Here is an 18,099-nt window from a genome sequence, read left to right as displayed (position 1 = left end):
ATCGAAGATTACCGCGTACTGGACCGAATGCTGAACAGCGACTCTACGCGGACATCGCACCTTTTGGAAGAGCTATTCTGGGCCTTGGGCAGTTCAACCTCCTGAGAAAACTCCTTCGCAAATGGATGATGGATACTATTTCACTGGAGAGCAATCAACCGAGTACCTGAAGAGCAAGCTCAGAGACGTCTATGCTGGGAGATCGACTCGTTTGCGCTGCACTAGGATGTTCTCTGGACGATCGATCCAATGGTTAATAGACTCCGCCAGGCTAGCCATGATGATTCGACCTATGGAGAATCGGCGCAGTTGTTTCGGTCATGTTGAGCACGTTCTGACAAGTGCGAACACCCCATAAGTACGGTATCGAAGCCTATGCACCTTAATGTCCTCACGCTCTCATGCATCGCGCAGAAAGTGAGGCGTCGAATAACGACTTCCACATCCACCTTGCAGCTACATTATTCTGACCTTTGCGGATCTATGGTAATGTTCAGACCAAGACTTGGAGATATAGCTATGTTCGCCTGTGCAACATGAGGTTGATTGACTGCATAGATCCGGGGCTAGAAGGTAATGGTCGCCGACCACTATGGGAGCGCACACTTCAATAAGGTTTGTGGCTTGCAGCATGGCAAGGGAGGCCGCCCTCAGGACAGGGCGCAGCAGACCAAGAGCCGGATACCCTTCTGACTTCCACAGATGATAGCTCATCGACTTGGCCTTCTTCATTATCACACTACAAGCACTTCTAACCACTGCATTGAACGTACGGACACTGATACCATTTCCACAGTCGCCGACACTCGAAGTCCGACTTTCGTAAGGCTCCAAGATATACCATCGAATGACGGGGCGTTGAAGAGACAACCATGGGCCTTGTACAATATGCCATATACGATCGGACTCTGAATCCAACATGCAGAGCGTGTGACCAAGGGATTTCGAGATCGCCGGACGACAGCACATATTACGCCTCGCGAGTACAGACCCAGCTTTACCCAGGCTACCGCTCGAGGTCACGACGAGCCAACAGCTTGAGAAGCGCCTTGTCAGAAGGTTCGACACTGGTCGATATCATTGAGAGCTCGAGCTCTTCCCGTGCCTACGCGAGGAGCGCTCGGCCAGCATCGTCCAGGATAAGCTACGATGCCCCTAGGACAGTATCTTCTAAGCCAGTTCTGAGTTCCATATATTCGTCGGACACAGAAAAGCCGGAGTTTGGCTCAGGCCTACTTTCTCCAAAATTAGAGAACGAGAGCTTCGACCTGATCAAGGAAAAAGAGAAACTTTACAAGAGGCTCAGAAGGGCAGCGCGTTCGAAGATAGAGTCGTTGAAGACGAAAAGCTCAATGCGTCGAAAGACTTCAACTAGTCCTGTTGATCGACAGCTACGATTGAGCGAGAAACGGAAACATATTCGCCTTCTACGCTTGCAGCCTTGTGTCAAGGCGAGTGATCCAATCGTCTGTAAACTGGAACGAGTCTCCCTGCTTGGCTATCAACACCCGTCCTACGACGCACTATCCTACCGATGGCAAGACGCTAGTCCACTGGTTAAGATTGTCGTTGACGGTGTACAAACGTCTGTCTCGCCGACAGTGATGGAAATACTTCGGACACTTCGACGACCCGATGAGTCTTGCCTCCTGTGGCTGGATAGCTTGTGCATCCGACAGCAAGATACGATTGAGAAAGAGAAGCAAATCCGCCTGATGCCAGACATCTACCGCAAATCGAAACGAGTGGTCGTGTGGTTGGGGGAGAACGTTGACGAAGTTCCTGGCGATGTCAGCAGGTCACTACAGGCTATTGACATGATCAACAGAGACATACGTCGTGAGACGACACCCGAAGAGAGCATGCAGGACAAGCTGTTCAAAGTCGATGGAACTCGACAAGCAGCAGACATGTCCAGTGATGGCTACCGATTGCTCTACGACGCGGTTCTCCCTTACTTCAACAGCGAATGGTTCTCGAGGCGCTGGGTCGTCCAGGAGGTTGCTTTGGCTCCGAAAGGGGTCTGCTACCGCCGAGGCTTCCAGACTGATCTTACGGATGTCCTACGCGCTGCTGCATGGTTTGTTTACAAGTATAGAGACGAGGATGTCCCGGAGCACCGAAACATCAGACACGCCGCTACTATCTTTCGATATGCCGATCCAGATTTCGCGTACTACCACAACAAGAAACACACCCTGACTCCTTGGGATCAATACCTGAAGCGGACGCCCGGCCAAGCTCGATTCCGACATCCTACGCTGTCTGTACTTCTCACCGATTTGAGAGACCAAGACGCGTCCGAACCAAGGGATAAGATCTACGGTCTACTGAGTCTGACAGAATGGACCTCCAAGGGCAAGAAAATCCCCGAGTCGCTTCAACCAAATTACAACAAGCCCGTGGCTGAGGTCTATCGAGAAGCAACAAGAGAAGCTATTCGCTCTGCTGGCAACCTTAATGTGCTCGAGTGTGTCTCTCGACATGAGGCGCTGCACCAAAAGCACTACATGCGTGGGTATGACAGAGACGAACTGCCTTGCTGGTGTCCACAATGGGATCGACCGTTCTCACATGATCGAGATTCCTCTGGACTGGGTGCCCACTTCCGAGCAGATGGTGGTCGGCCACTGCAGATGGCGAAACCTGGCAGCAATGCACTCCCATCTGCTATTCAACTTCAGGGATTGTATCTGGATGAAGTTGTAATCACCTCGACTGTCATGCGGCCTGATGTACTCTGCTGCCAGCCTGGGATCCTACCGCAAGCTCAGGGACATTTCTGGCCGACAGTAGTAGCCGAAAAGAGCGTGAGACAACGATATATCAAGCAGGAAGGAGACGAGTCCTCACTCGCTGTGGCGCTCCTGAAAACGCTCGGCGCCGGCGCCGAGTTGCACGACACCGCCCAGGACGAAAGCCTCCTTGCCCCTGACAGCGAAGACTGGTCCTGGCCTCGGAATCAACACGACATCTTCAGTCGAATGAACAAACCCGCCCTGGAGAAAGCCTGTCGCAACCGACGCTTCTTCGTCACGAAAAGCGGGTATATGGGTATCGGGCCGAAGACAATGAGGACTGGCAATAAGCTCGTTCTGCTCTATGGCGGCAAATGGCCTTTCTTGCTGTTTCCTACGATCGGCGACTACTACTACTTTGTTGGGCCTTGTTATGTTCATGGTATTATGCATGGCGAGGCGTTGAAAGAGCATGAGTCTGAGACGAATCAGAGTCGGGTGTTTGAGATTCGATGAAGAAGGAGTTGAAAGCAATGGCCGTAGCATTCAATTACGCCTGGAATGGAGGCTATTCTCTGTCTGTAAATCTTGCTTGATCTCTAAGACCCGTCACACTATATTCAAACTGAGTCTCAGTAGTACCTTCCTCCTTGCGCTCGCTGGACAACGAACTGCGCTGCTTGCGGTGCGTCTTTAGCATAGCTCAAATGTGCCGGCAGCACCAAGAAGCCATGATAGCAAATATTGTCGAGTGGGTCGCACAAAACGAGGACTCTGTCCGGCGAGACACCTTGTACTTGTTCGCCGTTATCAGGATCTCCGAAGATCTGAAATCATGTCAGACGTCGGAACTCATCCCTATCGATCAGGAACAAACTTACCACAACACTACTAATACCCTGAGTCCCACCCGAATTGGAGAGAAGCCTGGCGGCATTATGCACCAATTGTCCACCTTGACTGTACCCAGACAAGACTATGCTAGTGCTGGGACACTGCCTCTCTGCCAACTGCACCAGCTGCGCCATGCGTTGAGAGGCGTCTTGATCACCACCAGCGAGGAAGCCGGGGATGTCGGCTGGGTAGTCGACCTGGACAATGTCAGAAAAGACTTCATCAATATGCTGGAGAATGGGAGGCTTACGCCTTGAACAGCCACATTCTGTGCTCCAACTGCATCTGCTACTGCGTCGAAGAACGGCGGTCCTGCGAGCGTGCCGACGTTGCCTTGCTCGAGGGTCCCACGCGCAAAGATGATGGTTATGGCGCGGCAAGGCGTGCCGTTGAGGAGGTCGTTTCGGAAGGGTGAGTCGAATAGACGTTTGGAAATGGGGGCTGTGGAGGCCAAAGGCAATGATAAGAGAAGGAAAGAAAGAAGCTTCATGATGAAAGACTGACTAGTGTATATGTCATTTGTACACGAGACTGAACAGTTCGATGGGTTGCTCAAGTTTTATAGTACCTTCGTAGGCGCAGATTGAAGGACATTACTCGCGTGCTGCCTCTGTCACCGTGATACCAGAGCTCAAACGTGAATTCACGAAGCTGTGATGGGGACGCGCGCCATGCGGTATCAGAATGGCCATCTCCTCAAGAGCGTGGAGGACGGGATTGTTTAGTGAACTGTTTCCGTGCTCGGTATTTTGCTCAGTCGACATCGCGTATAAGCGAAGACCGAGGACGTACATCGCTGTAGATGCTGCTGGTTGGCGGCATTGGCGATATCAAATGTCTCTCCTCGTCAAGGAATGCCAGGCAAGAAACGTTCGAAGCCTTACCGAGGAGGTAGAACTGTTAGGGCAAGCAGGGCGCCCTCGTTAGGAAAACGAGATGGCCAGCGTCACCATCCCTGAGACAATCTGAAGTAAGTGTCGGAATGGACATGATATCCGTGGCCGCGCATTCTCTCGACCGAGGAGCCGCAGTTGAGTGTTGGTTTCTCGGACTCGGACCCATGATAATTTTATGTGGTTTCGGGGATTGAGATATTCGTTTGTTGTTTCGCCTGGTTCGATTCGGTGATTGCAGGTTGTGATTGACCTCAAACGAGAGGACAGCTACTCTGTCTGTCAGCACTCCGGCGACGAATTCACCCGGCGTCCGCGATAGTTGAAACCAATGTCCGCGACAAAACACGTCGAGAAGACCGGTACCTAGGTAAGCGACATGATTGTTTGGAAAGCCATGATCGAGTTTGGGAAAAGTTCGCAGAGCTTAGGTATTCAGACACTTGCTGCCGCGCCTTTAGACTCGCCTGTTGATACGGCCATACGCCCCCATCCTGTTGAATGCTTCACGCATCTCTGCTGTGACCCCACAAACTCCTACTCGTTACAAACATTTTACTTGCTCTCAGCCTCCTCCGTAAACTTCTTGTATCCATCCGCGTCCATCAGGCTCTGGAGCTCATCCGGTGCGCTGACCTTGATCTTTGCGAGCCAGCCGTCCGCCTCGGGGCTCTTGTTGATTGTGCCTGGCTTCTCTTCGAGTACGCTGTTCGCTTCGACGATCTCTCCACTGACTGGTGTCATGATATCGCTTGCCGACTTCACGGACTCGACAGCGCCTATCGAGTCGCCTTTGCTGACCTCGATGCCAACCTGTGGCAGTTCGGCGAAAACGACGTCTCCTAGAGCATGTGCGGCGTAGTCCGAGATTCCAATCGTGCCTGTTCGGGGACCGAGTTAGTCTCTGGAGAAAGATGTTGGAGTATAGGATTGTGTCGTACCAATGGTGCCGTCTTCAGATAGTTCGACCCATTCGTGGTCTTCAGTATAACGCTTTTCCCATGCTGAAGGCTGTCAATCGCACATTCCCGGTCTTCAATGGCAGATCGTCACAAACCTTTTGCACTAGCAGCAAAGCTCCGAATAGCAGGGCGGAACTGGCTCTGAGCTCTGAGGCGTAGGTATTGCGGTCTGCTGCATCGTGTGAGGCTTCCGGAGGAGGCGATGGAGCGGGCGAACGAGCGAGATACGACAAAGGCGGCCATGGTTGTGGTAAGAGTCGTGGTATAGCAGGAAGAGAAGTTTGTGTCACTGCGGTCTCCGAAGTGGTGGTTGGAGGTGCTCTTGGACGGAGCTGCATCATTGGCCGGGCCGACGTTGCGGCTACGGCGGAGGTCAATTCGCTCGACTTCACGTCTTGCATGTGACAATCTTTTGCAGTGTTATACACCGAAGATGTTGTACGAATTAATAGGCGTGGTATGCATCTATCGATACGGATCTGCGTGCCATCTTCTAACGATTCTTAGGTCCGCCCAGGCCGCAGCATAAACGAAATCAAAGAGTACGCCTCCTAACTTTCACCTCGACCTCTTCCCCTTCTAACAGCACCCTTCAGAATCACTCGAACGACCGGAAACATCATCCTCTCCGCCGGCGGCGTAGTTCGCGGCATCACAAACTGGGGCGTCTTCATGCTCCCAAAGCCCGCGCGAAAACAAGGAGCAACCTACCGTGACGGCCACTACTTCATCCTTCGATTCGACTCGAGCGCAAAGACCCAGCACGCCGTGCGAAGAACGCTTGGACTGGATCCGCGCATGATCAGATATAGCGTGGTGCAACTGGGGAGCAAATTGGAAGAGATCAAGGACGTTGCTGGGAAGGCGGATTGGCAAGGCATGAGTTCTGTTGATCGGGAGTAGACGAGGCGGGAAAAATTACTGCCGGGCAGGAGGGATGACATGTAAAGATATGGGTGGGCATTGCTGGCTTTAGCGGTTGCATGGGCGGCGTTTGGCAGGTATAACTCTCTGGCATGAGAGTGGAAAAGTGTGATGATACCAGCTGTTATGCGTTTCTCGTGTTAACGGTGAGGGCACCAACATAACGCATACGCATGGCATTCGGCAGAAGATAAGAAGCATGTAGTAGGAGCGTGCCTAAGAAAATGGTCCAAGCTATTGTCCAGGAGGCACGACGTGAAACTCAAAATTGTTGAACATTTCACGCATGGGTCACGTTTTCAATACTTTTAACATCCGCTGCAAGACTTTCATATTCTACAAATCGGGCTTTTGACGACGGTCATGTCAAACCCGAGACCATTGCTACCTCCAACGCCTCGCTAAAAGCAATCCACTTAGAAACCGCCGCGGCCAAGTGGGATGTTGTTGGGATTGTCGGGGTCCTTTCTGAACTTTGGCAATCTCTGCGCGGCTTCCAACATGTCAGCAACAGAGGGAGAGGACTCGGACGGCTCTCCTTCCTAATAAGGCCGGCCTCCTCTGCCTCTGTAGCCGCCACGTCCTCCACCGTAGTCGCCTCCTGGTGGTCGCTCGCCCCTACGCCACTCACCCGGTGGTGGACCCATACCAAAGCCACCACCTCCCCGCGATCCATACCCACCACGATAGCCTCCTCCGCCTCTACCATAACCACCTCCATACCCATTTTCTCTAGGCGGTGGTCCTCGCGGCGGGCCACCGAAGTCTCTCGGAGGTCCCCTAGATCCTCCCGGAGGCGGCAGCGGCGCCACTCGACCATCCTGTCCCGGTGGGTATATCGTGCAGACAACGTAGTCCCCAATCACAAACCGCGCATCCGCAAGCGTCTTGAGCGAGTCTCCATCCAAGCTCGCCTTCAAGCCCTCCATATCCCCATCTTCCAATTCTGCAGCACTTCCACCAATGACCACGCTGCCCAATGGCTTGTCAATCCACTTCCCACGTCCACCTTCTGCCACAGTCGCGCGCGTGTCGGGGAAAACAAGCTTGTACTGTATCCGCGTGCCCACAGCTGGGTTGGGTAATACACCTGGTGGCAGAACAGATGACATGAGTCCTGTGAGTTCGCCAAGGGTACAGTCGGGCCAGGTATACGCCTGTAAGCTCTTCTGGCGGAGGTTGGCTGGGAGGAGCGAGGAGTAGTCGGGGATGCCAGTAGTATCTGCTGGTGGTGCGACGCTGAACTCCCAGGGATTGAAAAGTTCTCTCTCGCGCCAGTAGACGCGGAGAAGGAAGGGCGATGTCACGGCGCGGTCGATGTCGGTTTTGGAGTCGGGTTGGAGCGCCATGTTGAACTATCGATGGATTCGAAAGGATTGTTGTTACATGAGTGGGCGTCTTTCGAAGGGTTGAGGTTGCAGGTTGTGGACGTGAGGTGTGTTGGTCGAGTCGTGGGTGTGCATGTGAAGACGCGCGACTGAAGTGAAGCTCTTCAAGCTCTTGCAGCCAGCCGGACCGTGGATCAATTCACCAGTAACTTTAACCAAAACTTCAACGACCGACTTCCACCTTTCTTTATACACTCACTACCTGTCGCATAACCGACAATATGGATTTCGCAAGTCTCATGAAAAGCCAGATTGGCTCATCAACGAAGCCAAAAGACGAGCAAGGCGGCAAGAAATATCTGAAGCGCTCTGAAGTTGAAGCACAGCGACAGGCCGACTACCAGCGAGAGCAAGAGGAACTCGAGAAGGCAAGACAAGAGAGGCTAGAGAAGAAGCGCAAGCGGGATGAGGAAGAAGCAGATCGGAACAAAGCACGCGAAGAGAAGAAGCAAAGACTAGCAGAGGAAAGCAAGCGACTCCGAGAGGAGGAAGAAGAGGCAGAAGAGAGAGTACGACGGAAGCGATTAGGTCTCCCAGAACTCGAAAAGAAGGCAGACAAAGAAGACACGCCTCTACAGGACGATGAGCACGACATCCCAGAGGAAGAACTCCTCTCCAAACTCCAAGAACTCCACGAACCACGCTTCCTATTCGGCGAAACCCACCTCCAACGCCTCAGACGCTACCGCAAACTGAAAGAAAAAGCCCTCGCCCCGAAACTGAGCAAAGGACCCATACCCACTACCCTCGAACTCGTCCCGGAAGCAGAGATGAAAGTCCCCGAAACCGTACCCAAAGACCCCGCCCAGCGAGACTTCCTCCTGCGCCAAATCGCCAGCTATTTCGACATGCTCCTCTCAGAATGGCAGTCCGCCCTCGCGAGGCGAAGCAAAGAGGTCAAGGAATCCTCGACCGGAAAACAAGCCTTCAACTCCTTCCTCGCGGCGCGAGATAACCTCCGCCCGCTCTTCAAGAAAATGGAAACCAAAGACCTCCCGGACACTCTCCTCGCGCCCATCCTGGAAATCGTCCATCTCGCTCAGGTCAAGAAGTACGTCGCCGCGAACGATGCGTATCTGAGACTTTCGATCGGCAAGGCGGCTTGGCCGATTGGTGTGACGATGGTGGGTATCCACGAGAGAAGTGCGCGGGAGAAGCTGCATGAGACGGAGAAGACGGGCGGACAGGCGCATATTCTGAGCGACGAGGTGACGAGGAAGATGTTGCAGGGGATTAAGCGGTGTTTGAGCTTCGCGCAGACGAGGTGGCCGCCGGAGGATATTGGGCAGTTGATGGGCTAGAAGACGTTGATAATGAGACATGACTACCTTGATCGCCGCTGACTTGGGGCGAAACCCGTTCCTATTCGTCTCAAAGCTGCTACCTTTCACACTATCGCCTTTACCGCCGTTCTCAAGGCCTCATCGACCATCGAGCCTCGTGTTCGGCTGCTTCTCTGCTTCTACTGCCACAACGGAGCAACGGTCTCGACTGCCCTCTCCACAACCGCCTTGACGCGATCCTTCAGCGCTGCCTTCTTGCACTCGATCTCCAGCTTCTCCAACCACACCGTAGCAATCGTCTCGTCCACCTTAATCTCAACACCCGGAACAGGAATACCCAACGCATGCAGCCGTGCCAGCTCAGTCGCCTCTGCCTTCTCCCGAGCCACGTCGTCCATCTCCATCGCTACGTCGTCTCCAGCAGCGTCTCCATTAGCAGCAGCGGTTGGAAGTTTCGGCTTCGAGATGGGGTTGACTGCGTCTCCACCGAACTGTGCCTCCAAGAACATGAAGAGCCTGTTCAACCTCTCTTCGGGAGTCAGGTCAGCGTGAGGGTTCTTCTTCGGAAATGCGCCATTCGTCTTCGTCTCCACCGGGCTGTCTCCGAATCCGTCGTGAACGTGCTCGTGGGCTTTGCTGCTCTGCTTCACGGCGGCGGGCGAGCTTTCGACTGTAAGTAACACGGCCATGACGGCGTCGGCGATGCTGTCGTTGGTCGCGTTGCCTTCCCACTCTAGCTCGATTTCGCCCTGTGCTTTGCAGTTCACGCGGACAGCGCCGCCCATGACTTCGAGAGTTGTGTCTTCGTGGCGAGGGAGTTCCTCGTCGGCAGCTTCGTTCTTGGATGTGCCGTTTGTCTCTGGTTTCTCGGGGTTCGTGGTTGATACTGTGCCGAATGTGCCTTCTAGGGCCCACTTGATCAGGTCCACGCTGGCGGATGCGAGCGTGATACGTTGGCGACAAACGATTGTCGTGGTGGTGAGGCCAGCGTATTCTTTCAAGTCTTCGGGTGCCATGAGTGATAGCTTGAAGTCGTTCTGCACAAGCACGCCGCTGACCACCTGACCGAGCCCCTGATCCTCAGCCTTCAGCTTCTTGCTCTCTCCAGCCTCGTCGTCTTCATCGTTCGAGTCTGGCGGGCTTGGTAATAGAGTAGGAGGCTGGATCTGGTTCGCTAATTTTCCAACGACTCGTGCGACCTTGTCCTGTCTGAACGGTATGCGAACCTCTTCGCAGTTGGCAGGCGAGTAAACTTTCATCTTCTGCAAGCCGAGCAACCTGCTCTTGAGACGATTCATGTTGTGTCTCTCGCCATGCACCAAGATCACAACAGGTGCGTTGACCTCCTCAATGAATTCTCGGTTCTCTTGCCCGTCAACGTGCACGGCAAAGTTGAATTCCTGGACGCCACATCTTCGTGGAATCATCTGGATCTCACCGTCAGCCATCCCGGGTCTCTTTCCCAGCGTCACGCCAGCGCTACGGTTTGTAGTGACAGCAGGAATGGTGTCCGGCTCGAGCATGATCTGCTTGGCCATAGTGCCCTCAACACTGTAGCCAGTGATGATAACACCGTTCTTCGCATCTGGTGCCCATCGTTCCAGCAGAGCTCGACTCGGTCCATTCTGTAGCATACCAGGACTGGCAAGTACCACGCTTCCTCCGACATCCTCGAAGCGATCGACGCCTTTAAGTGCTCGTACGTACTGGAAGTCCCAGGGCCCAGCGCTTCCGCCATCACCAGCAGTCGCTGCGCTTGCTTGGAATTTGGCCTTGATGCTGTCGTTCATGTCGTCGACATACGTCTGAAATACAACCATGACCTTTCGAGCAAGCCCTGATGCGTAGTAAATCGGGAATCGTCGGTATTCTTCATGTCGCTGCCAGTAGTCTTCCAGGATAAGAAGCAATTCTTGTGTATTACCAACAGCAGTGGTCGGCATCAGCACCCTGCCACCGCGATTGAGTATCGTTGTGATGGACTTGATGAGTGCATTCTCGCGCTCCTGTCGCGGCGTCCGGGTCGATATGCCGAATGTCGATTCCGTGATGAGGCAGTCAATTTTGACGTTCTTCGGCACCGACGCTGGAATCAAATGGCGATCGTTCTCCCTGCTGTAATCACCTGTGAAGAGGATGTTGAGTCCAGCAATCTCAATAAGGTACATGCAGGCCCCCAGGACATGGCCCGCTGGGTAAGGGGTGAACCGAATGCCATTGTGTGAGTGTGTGGTGTGGAAGCTGATGGTCTGGATCAAAGGTAGCGTGGAGAGGATGTCTTGTTCAGTGTAAAGCTGGCTGACATATCCGTCCGTGCCCGATGTCGACGAAGCGGGAGTATGGGTATTGTGCACGCGAACTGCGTCCTGCGTGGTCCACTTGTAAATAGCTTTGGTTGGGTGGGTCATATAGACTTTGCCAGCAAAGTTGGTCTTCGCAAGAACGTAAGGTAGTGAAGCAGAATGGTCTTGGTGAAAGCTAGAGCAGGCGGTGTTAGCGTGATGCCTGGAACTGTGCTCGAGGCTACATAGACGCTGGGCAGTCACCATGGCAGAAATTGGAAAGGAGGACATGTTGTATACATCTGGTATACCGTGGCTATAAAGCTATACAGTCCTCGACATTGTGCTCTCAAGTTAGGAAGTAGACTCCTACGAGTGTAGGTCGGGTTGCCGAGACGCGCTTTCTGCTGGGCGCGCTGCAATGCTGTACTATTTGTTGAATGCCATGGTGACTGCCACCTCCTTATCTTCACCAGCAAAGGAGAGTGTTATGAACTTACTGAGATATGAGTAGCAAGTCTACCGTACTCAGGTCGAACTCGTCGTAGAAAGGTAACGCCCCGAGGCCTTCATACGAAGGGTGTATGCCCGCGTCCAGCATCACTGTCTTGCCTTTGTACTGTATGATGTGACATGATCGGCCCACTTCGTTACCACCACCCAAAACCAGAAAGGTCAGCTCGTCTGAGGGATCGACTGGATCGTCTTCTTCGGCCTGGGCGTTCATAGCCGCGTGAGGCCTCTTCGCGGCCATGTCGGCGTGGAGGTGCGCGCGAGGCGCGAGGCGCGATGTGATGGAGGGCGCGGCGTCAGTTGAGGAATTTGTACGATTGAGTCGGTGAGGCGCTTCGATGTTATTGCACGTGGTTGTCCGATGTGAAGATGTTGTTGTCGTCAGATGTTGAAGTCGAGGTGTCGCGACGCAAGGAGACTTGATCGTGTGAAGTGACCGTGCACGGGCCAGCATGCGGCGATGCGCCGCGAGGTTGGCCGTCAGTCACGCTGAAGCCATGCTCTCTCTTGCAACCACACCACTCCAGGCCCACCATCGCCGCCACCCGCGCCAGACGGCCCCAGAATACATCAAACGGCACCCTGCACCTCCGAGCGACATCTTCACGACGACATTTGTACCACGAGCCGCCATCTGATGACGACCGACGAGTAACGAGCGACGAGGAGGCGCACCACCTCACGCGAGGTGCTCACGACTGAGCCTGCGCCCTCCACCCCATCTCCATCTCAGCGGCGACTGATCCGGATCGTCTGCGAATATGTCGTATTCGATGTCGCCGCCGGCGCAAAAGCCGCCTCCCTTTCCCTACCAGCCAGCAGGCTCTCCTCCAACTGCGCAGTCGCCGTACGGCGCACCGCCGCCCAAACGACAGAGACTGTCACCGGATCCGCGATCACCGCAAAATGGAACGCCAACATATGCGAGCTCTCCACATGGCTTTCCGCCTTACGCATATGGCCCACAGAGTGTACAGTCTCCGTATAGTCCTTCCAGTTTCGCAGGATCACCTCAGAACTCCTTCCACACGCCGCAGCCGTACCCGCATCAGCAGTTACCATACTCTCCGCAAGCACAGACGCCGCAGCAAAGACCGTCGCAGATCAGCCCCCCGCCTCCGAACAGTTCGCGAGACATGCCTCCACCTCCCCGACCGGTGAAGGAAGAGAAGGACAATGTGGAGGACATCGGGGACATGCTGTCCGGTAGTGGCATCAACTTGAAGGAAGAAGAGAATTACTTGCATGGCATGTGGAACAACAGGTTTGGTGGAGGCGACAGCTTTGCGACGAACCAGTCTACGTCTTTTGGCTCGAGTACGATGAGCCCGAACAACAGCTTCAACTATCTCACCCAAGGTACGTCATTTGGGAGTTCAGGACCAGATGGTGCCCTTGCTGGAACGCTGGGAAGACCTCAAACACGGGAAGAGATCGAGGAAGAAGCCAAGAAGAAGCGTGCTGAGGCCGCGAGGAAGAAGGCGGAGCGGGATCAACACCACCTCAATAATCAGTTCTTGGATTGCAACTGCGTTAGGAACCGGATGCATGCCCGAGCAGCTGAAAATGCGGTGAGGCTTGATGTACACGGTGTTTATCTTAGGAATTCGGAACTACAAGCTCAGGTCTTGACCAACGGCGAAAAGTCTGACGGACTAGTAGAGATCAAGCCAGAGAGCAAGATTGAGGCTGGTGTGCCATATGAGGCCATTCTTTCGTTCATCAGCATTGCCGCTGGGGAGCGGCTGAGGGGCATGTTGGACGAAGCATATGGGATAGCGCGTGCAAGACTGTACGGTGACCACGGGCGTGTGATTCCACCTGAATTCGCCGACATTGCTGAGGGTGAGGGCAAGAAGAGTCAAGAAACGGTCGTTCCAGAGAGTGTCACTGGCACGTCATGGGACAAGACGCAGGACTCATCAACGGTGGCAAATGGAGAAGTGAACGGGAATGGCGGAGGGGACACGCCTCAGCCTGTGCAGACTGTCTCTTTTCAAGGCACGCTCAACGCCCGTCTTCGTGAGCTCGCAGACCGTGATCGACAGGCTGAGAAGGAACGATCAAAGAAGCGCGAAGCACGCAAGAAGAAGGCTGCCAGTGAAGGCGGAGGCGACAGCACACCTGCTGAGACACCTGCCGAAACGCCAACTGCGACAGCTCCAGCTGAGGCTGCTGCTCCCGTGAAAATGACCAAGAAGGAAATGAACAAGAAGCAGAAGGAAGCTCAGACACAAGAAGTCCACGCTTTCAACCAATCGAACCAGACCGCAGCGATGATGGCAATGGGAAAGAAGACCAGTAGATATTCATGGATGACTGGAGGAGCTTCTCAAATGCCGACCAACCGCTTCGCCAAGCCATCTGGTGGAACAGCGACACCAAAGGCCCAAGCTGATCCTGCATCCTCGGCTGTCAAGAAAGAAGAAGAGCGCGTGCCGACCTGGGGCGACTGGCGAGAAGATTCGGTCGACGGTAAGGGCATCCAATTGCGAGACTGGGCCTGGGTACTCGAGCGAGACGGCAAGCAGAAGAAGGCGTTGCAACGGGCTTTGACCAAGTTGAAGTAGGGCATATCTCTTCATCCGCGGAGGCGCTCATCTGGGTAGAGGTTCCTTCTCAAGCGTTGGTGTTGATGGATTCCGCATAATGAGCGAACTTGCAATGCTTTTTTGCCTAATTCCCTTCAGCCAAAAAAAGCGATCTGAGATATCCATCCCCCCAGCATTGTTTCGATATGAGAAAGAATGAAAAAGGACTAATTTCCAGAATGCCGTTCAAGCTACACGAACCTGTCTTGGCTTCTCTTGGGGTTGTGGTACAGAAATCCTGAACTGCTTCAGCAAACAAAGGTCTCAGGAGATGCTAGTTACACTTGCTGGGTAAGTGAAGCCACGCCACAATATCACAAGCAAACAAATTTTCGCTCATAGAAGTAAGTGATGGAAGTCAGATGTGACTCGCTTCCAGTCTTCACGAGATGAAGTAAGAGTTTCTTGCACATTCCTCATTTCTCCGACCTTGCTTGCTCTTTCCTTCCACACCTCGTTTGTCGCCCCCTGAAACACGCGCCTCTCGCTCCGTGATATCATAGGCAAAACACACGAACACCTTTCCAGCAGCACACCTAAACAATCAGCCGCCTACAAGCAACATCTCACCACAAACAAGGCGAAAACACACAACCACCAACCAAAATGTTCATCCTCACAGCCCTCCTCACCTCCCTCCTCCTCCTCCTCCTCCTCCTCCTCCTAACCACCGCCCTCCCCACCGACACCGAAACCACAACCCCCCGCGACGCGACACCACCACCCTCCTTAGAAGAATTCCTCTCCTCACCCATGACCTTCGAGAAACGCCAGTCCAACTCCAGCAACACCAACCTCCCCTCCGCCACCGTCCAACTCTGCACCGCCCCGTCCTTCAAAGGCGAATGCACCAATGCCACCTGGCCCGTCAACCAATGCATCGACCTCAAGGGCTACGCGGGTCTGACGGAGAGTTTCCTCCCCGGGGAGGGGTTTGAGTGTTTGTTGATGCAGTGAGTTTACCTTTACGTCCCTGCCTTGCGAGATTCCTACTTGAAGATTATGGTTATATGCTTACTGTGGTGGTGTGATGTAGGGGCAAGTGCGACGCCACGCAGCCTTTCGCGGAAGTTGGGGATGAGGACGATAAGGAGGGAGGGGATCTGACGACGTATAGCTGGGTGGGGGAGTTGAGCAGTTATATGTGCTTTACGGAGATTCAGGCTTTGGGGAGGTTTGTGAGGGTTTCGAGGTTGAGGGTTGCGACTAGTGGTGCGAAGGCTTGATTGAGGAGATGATGGACGGGCGGAGGGAAGGGTGGGTGGGTGGATGTTGAGGCGGTTCGATTCGAGGAATGGTGGTCTTATACGGCACCTAGCAAAAGTACATGAGGTTTTTGAGAGGGCTTTTGGGCGGTGGAATGGAGAAAGGGGTGTGGTTTCTGGTGATCGATTCCATTGCATTACCCTAGACTCGGGTTGCTAGAGTACAGACTTGAGGAACCCTTTTTTCTAGTCTTACAGAAAGACATCAGCTCCCTTCTTCGTCTCCATCGTCGAGTAAAGAACCATCCGTTATGTCATACAATCAACCTCACGCTTTGCTGCTCTCATTCCTTCATACTTCATCAGACTGGCGTCGGATTCGCATGGTTCAGCTGAGCACCCGTCCCACGCTGAAAGATAGCCAGACCGACAGCTCTGCCCAACTTCGTGCCAATCCCATCCAAATGCCCGACCTTTGCGAAATTCATGCTCGACATCCAACGGGTCATCCACTCGAGGCGCTCTGGCTTCTCAAACGGACAGTGAATGAGGATGTTCTTGATGAGTCTCTTGGGTTCCTTGCCTTCGAGCTCGTCGCCACGAACCTCGTATCCACCACGCTCGAGATAGTCCGGATCGAGCATTGCCAGCATCTTGTCCATGAGGCAGCTCGCAATGCCCTTCAGGTAATGCCTGTTGTCTGTGTAGACTTCGATCTGGGCGGTGTAGCGATACATGCCTTTCATGTCGTTGTAGTCGTCTGCGTATGCAAAGCCGAGGACAGTGTCGGGAAGTACGATGTCATCGTCAGGAGCCCGGTTCTTGTGTCTGCGTCCTTTGAGGACTGCGCCCTTTTCACACGCGACGAGGAACGGCATCTTTGAGTAAACGAGCTCGCCGTATCGCTGGGCGATGTCGTCCGTCGTCTGTTCCTCACTCTCGGATGTCGCCCAATTATCGCAGATGTGGTAGTTGAGGATGTTCTTGATGGCGATGAAGTCTTCTGGTCGGGCGGATCGGATGAATAGCTTTTCCTGGCGAGGACGAAGCTTCTTGTTGTCCCGAGCGCGGTCGCTGTTGCACTGCTTCGTCAACAGCTTCTTCGTCCGCTGCTTCTGGCGCTCCTTCTTCTCCCGATCCGCTTGCTTGGTTGCGAGTAAGTAGTTTCGTCTGTTCTCGACATGCTTGTGGCCGCCTTGATCGTGCTCGCGTGCCAGTCGCTCTTCAAAACTCTCATCTGGGTCAATTCCTGCAATGTCGGGATGAGAAACCTCTGGAAGGAATTCTTGACCTTGCGAGAGAAGCTCCCACCAAGGTCTGACGCCTTGTAGATCTTTGTCGTCAAGGGGCTCGGGTGCGTTGGAGCGCACCAGCTCTTCCCAGAAGGTCTGCGGGTCTTGTCTTCCAAAAGTAGAGGGGATCCAGTATCGGGGTATCATGTCGCCCATCTGTTTGATCTCCTGCGAATCTTGTGGTTTGACGAATGCGTAGGTAGCTCCATCGAATTCGGTCGTGCTGGTGGAGGCTTCACGCTTCAGGAGAGTGCCAGTAAGTGCCTTTTCGCTGTTGTCTAGCCATCTCTGCACCTGTTCTTCCGATTGCCCAGGTCTGAAAGCTGATCGGAATTCCCAATCCACCGGAGGTGGCGCCCACCCGCCGTCCCAGTCGGTCAGCTTGGCGCCTTGATCGCCCCAGCCGTCATCATTCTTGTCGCTGTCCCATTCATCCTTCTTGTCGCTATCCCAATGCGCACTGTCATGCGCATCCCAGCTGCCCTTCCAGCGGTTAGGATCCGGCTTTGGAAAATCTGCTTTCGTTGGCCAGCGATTTGCGCGGGGTGGTTTCTTGTGCGGTGGAAGAGCGTGGTCTGCCATGATGTCGAGTGTTGTAGGGTCAGTGCTGGTGTAGTGCGGAGTCAAAGCGCAAGGTCGCTCGGTTTTTGTGTCGCCACCGCTCGACAATAGCGCGGTGTTTGCTATTGTGCGTGGTTGAGATGCGGGCGGCTTGTTTGCAGCAGCAGCCCGTGACGTGCACGTGGCACCCGCAGCCCTTTCCCCATAAATTTCGAGGAAGGTGTTCCTTCCGGATGAGGTGAATGCCATGATGAGTCAATCACTGGTATTGTGGCTTGAGGATGAAGTGCGGTCCTCGCTCTGGAGACGCACGTCTGGTCAGTACATGTGATATTCAAGTAAGACGTGTTAGAAAACATACTGCGCTCTCTCCGTGGCGGCTTCTTCTTCCCCTTCTTCGCCTGCTCGGCTTCGTACGCTCGCCACTTGGCGCTGTGCTTCTTGGACTTCTTGTCTCGCTCTTGATTGGAGACTTTCCACAGGAAGTAGACGACACCGAGGACGAGTGTCGTGAAGGAGAGCAAGGCGCCTCTCTTTCCTCTCTCACGTGGCATTGACTCGGGTTGGTGTTGG

General features: G+C 54.0%; 11 protein-coding genes across 11 annotated transcripts; 5 read left to right on the top strand and 6 right to left on the bottom strand.

Annotated features, from left to right (window-relative positions):
* Window positions 1-872: 872 nt before the first annotated feature.
* Window positions 873-3,254, top strand: M409DRAFT_58626 (uncharacterized protein; the record flags this gene model as incomplete). Its single annotated transcript, XM_033813958.1, has 1 exon — window positions 873-3,254. One exon carries the CDS (start codon window positions 873-875, stop codon window positions 3,252-3,254), a length of 2,382 nt encoding a protein of 793 aa, XP_033663083.1.
* A 116-nt stretch (window positions 3,255-3,370) lies between these two features.
* On the bottom strand, window positions 3,371-4,122 carry M409DRAFT_58625 (carbohydrate esterase family 5 protein; the record flags this gene model as incomplete). The annotated part of the gene is made up of 3 exons (XM_033813957.1): window positions 3,371-3,565; window positions 3,620-3,829; window positions 3,883-4,122. The coding sequence occupies 3 exons, from the start codon at window positions 4,120-4,122 to the stop codon at window positions 3,371-3,373; spliced, it is 645 nt and encodes a 214-aa protein (XP_033663082.1).
* A 958-nt stretch (window positions 4,123-5,080) lies between these two features.
* On the bottom strand, window positions 5,081-5,730 carry M409DRAFT_69392 (uncharacterized protein; the record flags this gene model as incomplete). The annotated part of the gene is made up of 3 exons (XM_033818273.1): window positions 5,081-5,406; window positions 5,467-5,529; window positions 5,583-5,730. 3 exons carry the CDS (start codon window positions 5,728-5,730, stop codon window positions 5,081-5,083), a joined length of 537 nt encoding a protein of 178 aa, XP_033663081.1.
* A 190-nt stretch (window positions 5,731-5,920) lies between these two features.
* On the top strand, window positions 5,921-6,390 carry M409DRAFT_27569 (uncharacterized protein; the record flags this gene model as incomplete). Its single annotated transcript, XM_033808626.1, has 3 exons — window positions 5,921-5,944; window positions 5,995-6,029; window positions 6,084-6,390. The coding sequence occupies 3 exons, from the start codon at window positions 5,921-5,923 to the stop codon at window positions 6,388-6,390; spliced, it is 366 nt and encodes a 121-aa protein (XP_033663080.1).
* A 563-nt stretch (window positions 6,391-6,953) lies between these two features.
* M409DRAFT_27568 (uncharacterized protein) lies at window positions 6,954-7,760 on the bottom strand (the record flags this gene model as incomplete). The annotated part of the gene is made up of 1 exon (XM_033808625.1): window positions 6,954-7,760. The coding sequence occupies one exon, from the start codon at window positions 7,758-7,760 to the stop codon at window positions 6,954-6,956; it is 807 nt and encodes a 268-aa protein (XP_033663079.1).
* Window positions 7,761-8,020: 260 nt separating this feature from the next.
* M409DRAFT_69390 (uncharacterized protein) lies at window positions 8,021-9,100 on the top strand (the record flags this gene model as incomplete). Its single annotated transcript, XM_033818272.1, has 1 exon — window positions 8,021-9,100. One exon carries the CDS (start codon window positions 8,021-8,023, stop codon window positions 9,098-9,100), a length of 1,080 nt encoding a protein of 359 aa, XP_033663078.1.
* A 161-nt stretch (window positions 9,101-9,261) lies between these two features.
* Window positions 9,262-12,118, bottom strand: M409DRAFT_69389 (uncharacterized protein; the record flags this gene model as incomplete). Its single annotated transcript, XM_033818271.1, has 2 exons — window positions 9,262-11,560; window positions 11,865-12,118. 2 exons carry the CDS (start codon window positions 12,116-12,118, stop codon window positions 9,262-9,264), a joined length of 2,553 nt encoding a protein of 850 aa, XP_033663077.1.
* Window positions 12,119-12,638: 520 nt separating this feature from the next.
* On the top strand, window positions 12,639-14,447 carry M409DRAFT_27565 (uncharacterized protein; the record flags this gene model as incomplete). Its single annotated transcript, XM_033808624.1, has 1 exon — window positions 12,639-14,447. One exon carries the CDS (start codon window positions 12,639-12,641, stop codon window positions 14,445-14,447), a length of 1,809 nt encoding a protein of 602 aa, XP_033663076.1.
* A 627-nt stretch (window positions 14,448-15,074) lies between these two features.
* Window positions 15,075-15,694, top strand: M409DRAFT_27564 (uncharacterized protein; the record flags this gene model as incomplete). The annotated part of the gene is made up of 2 exons (XM_033808623.1): window positions 15,075-15,421; window positions 15,505-15,694. The coding sequence occupies 2 exons, from the start codon at window positions 15,075-15,077 to the stop codon at window positions 15,692-15,694; spliced, it is 537 nt and encodes a 178-aa protein (XP_033663075.1).
* A 341-nt stretch (window positions 15,695-16,035) lies between these two features.
* Window positions 16,036-17,547, bottom strand: M409DRAFT_27563 (uncharacterized protein; the record flags this gene model as incomplete). Its single annotated transcript, XM_033808622.1, has 1 exon — window positions 16,036-17,547. One exon carries the CDS (start codon window positions 17,545-17,547, stop codon window positions 16,036-16,038), a length of 1,512 nt encoding a protein of 503 aa, XP_033663074.1.
* A 238-nt stretch (window positions 17,548-17,785) lies between these two features.
* On the bottom strand, window positions 17,786-18,080 carry M409DRAFT_27562 (uncharacterized protein; the record flags this gene model as incomplete). Its single annotated transcript, XM_033808621.1, has 2 exons — window positions 17,786-17,826; window positions 17,888-18,080. The coding sequence occupies 2 exons, from the start codon at window positions 18,078-18,080 to the stop codon at window positions 17,786-17,788; spliced, it is 234 nt and encodes a 77-aa protein (XP_033663073.1).
* Window positions 18,081-18,099: the final 19 nt, after the last annotated feature.

This window comes from Zasmidium cellare (genome assembly GCF_010093935.1).
Source record: "Zasmidium cellare ATCC 36951 unplaced genomic scaffold M409scaffold_37, whole genome shotgun sequence".
Classification (NCBI taxonomy): domain Eukaryota; kingdom Fungi; phylum Ascomycota; class Dothideomycetes; order Mycosphaerellales; family Mycosphaerellaceae; genus Zasmidium; species Zasmidium cellare.
Note: the sequence above shows the minus strand (reverse complement) of the source record. Positions and strands in the feature narration are given on the sequence as shown.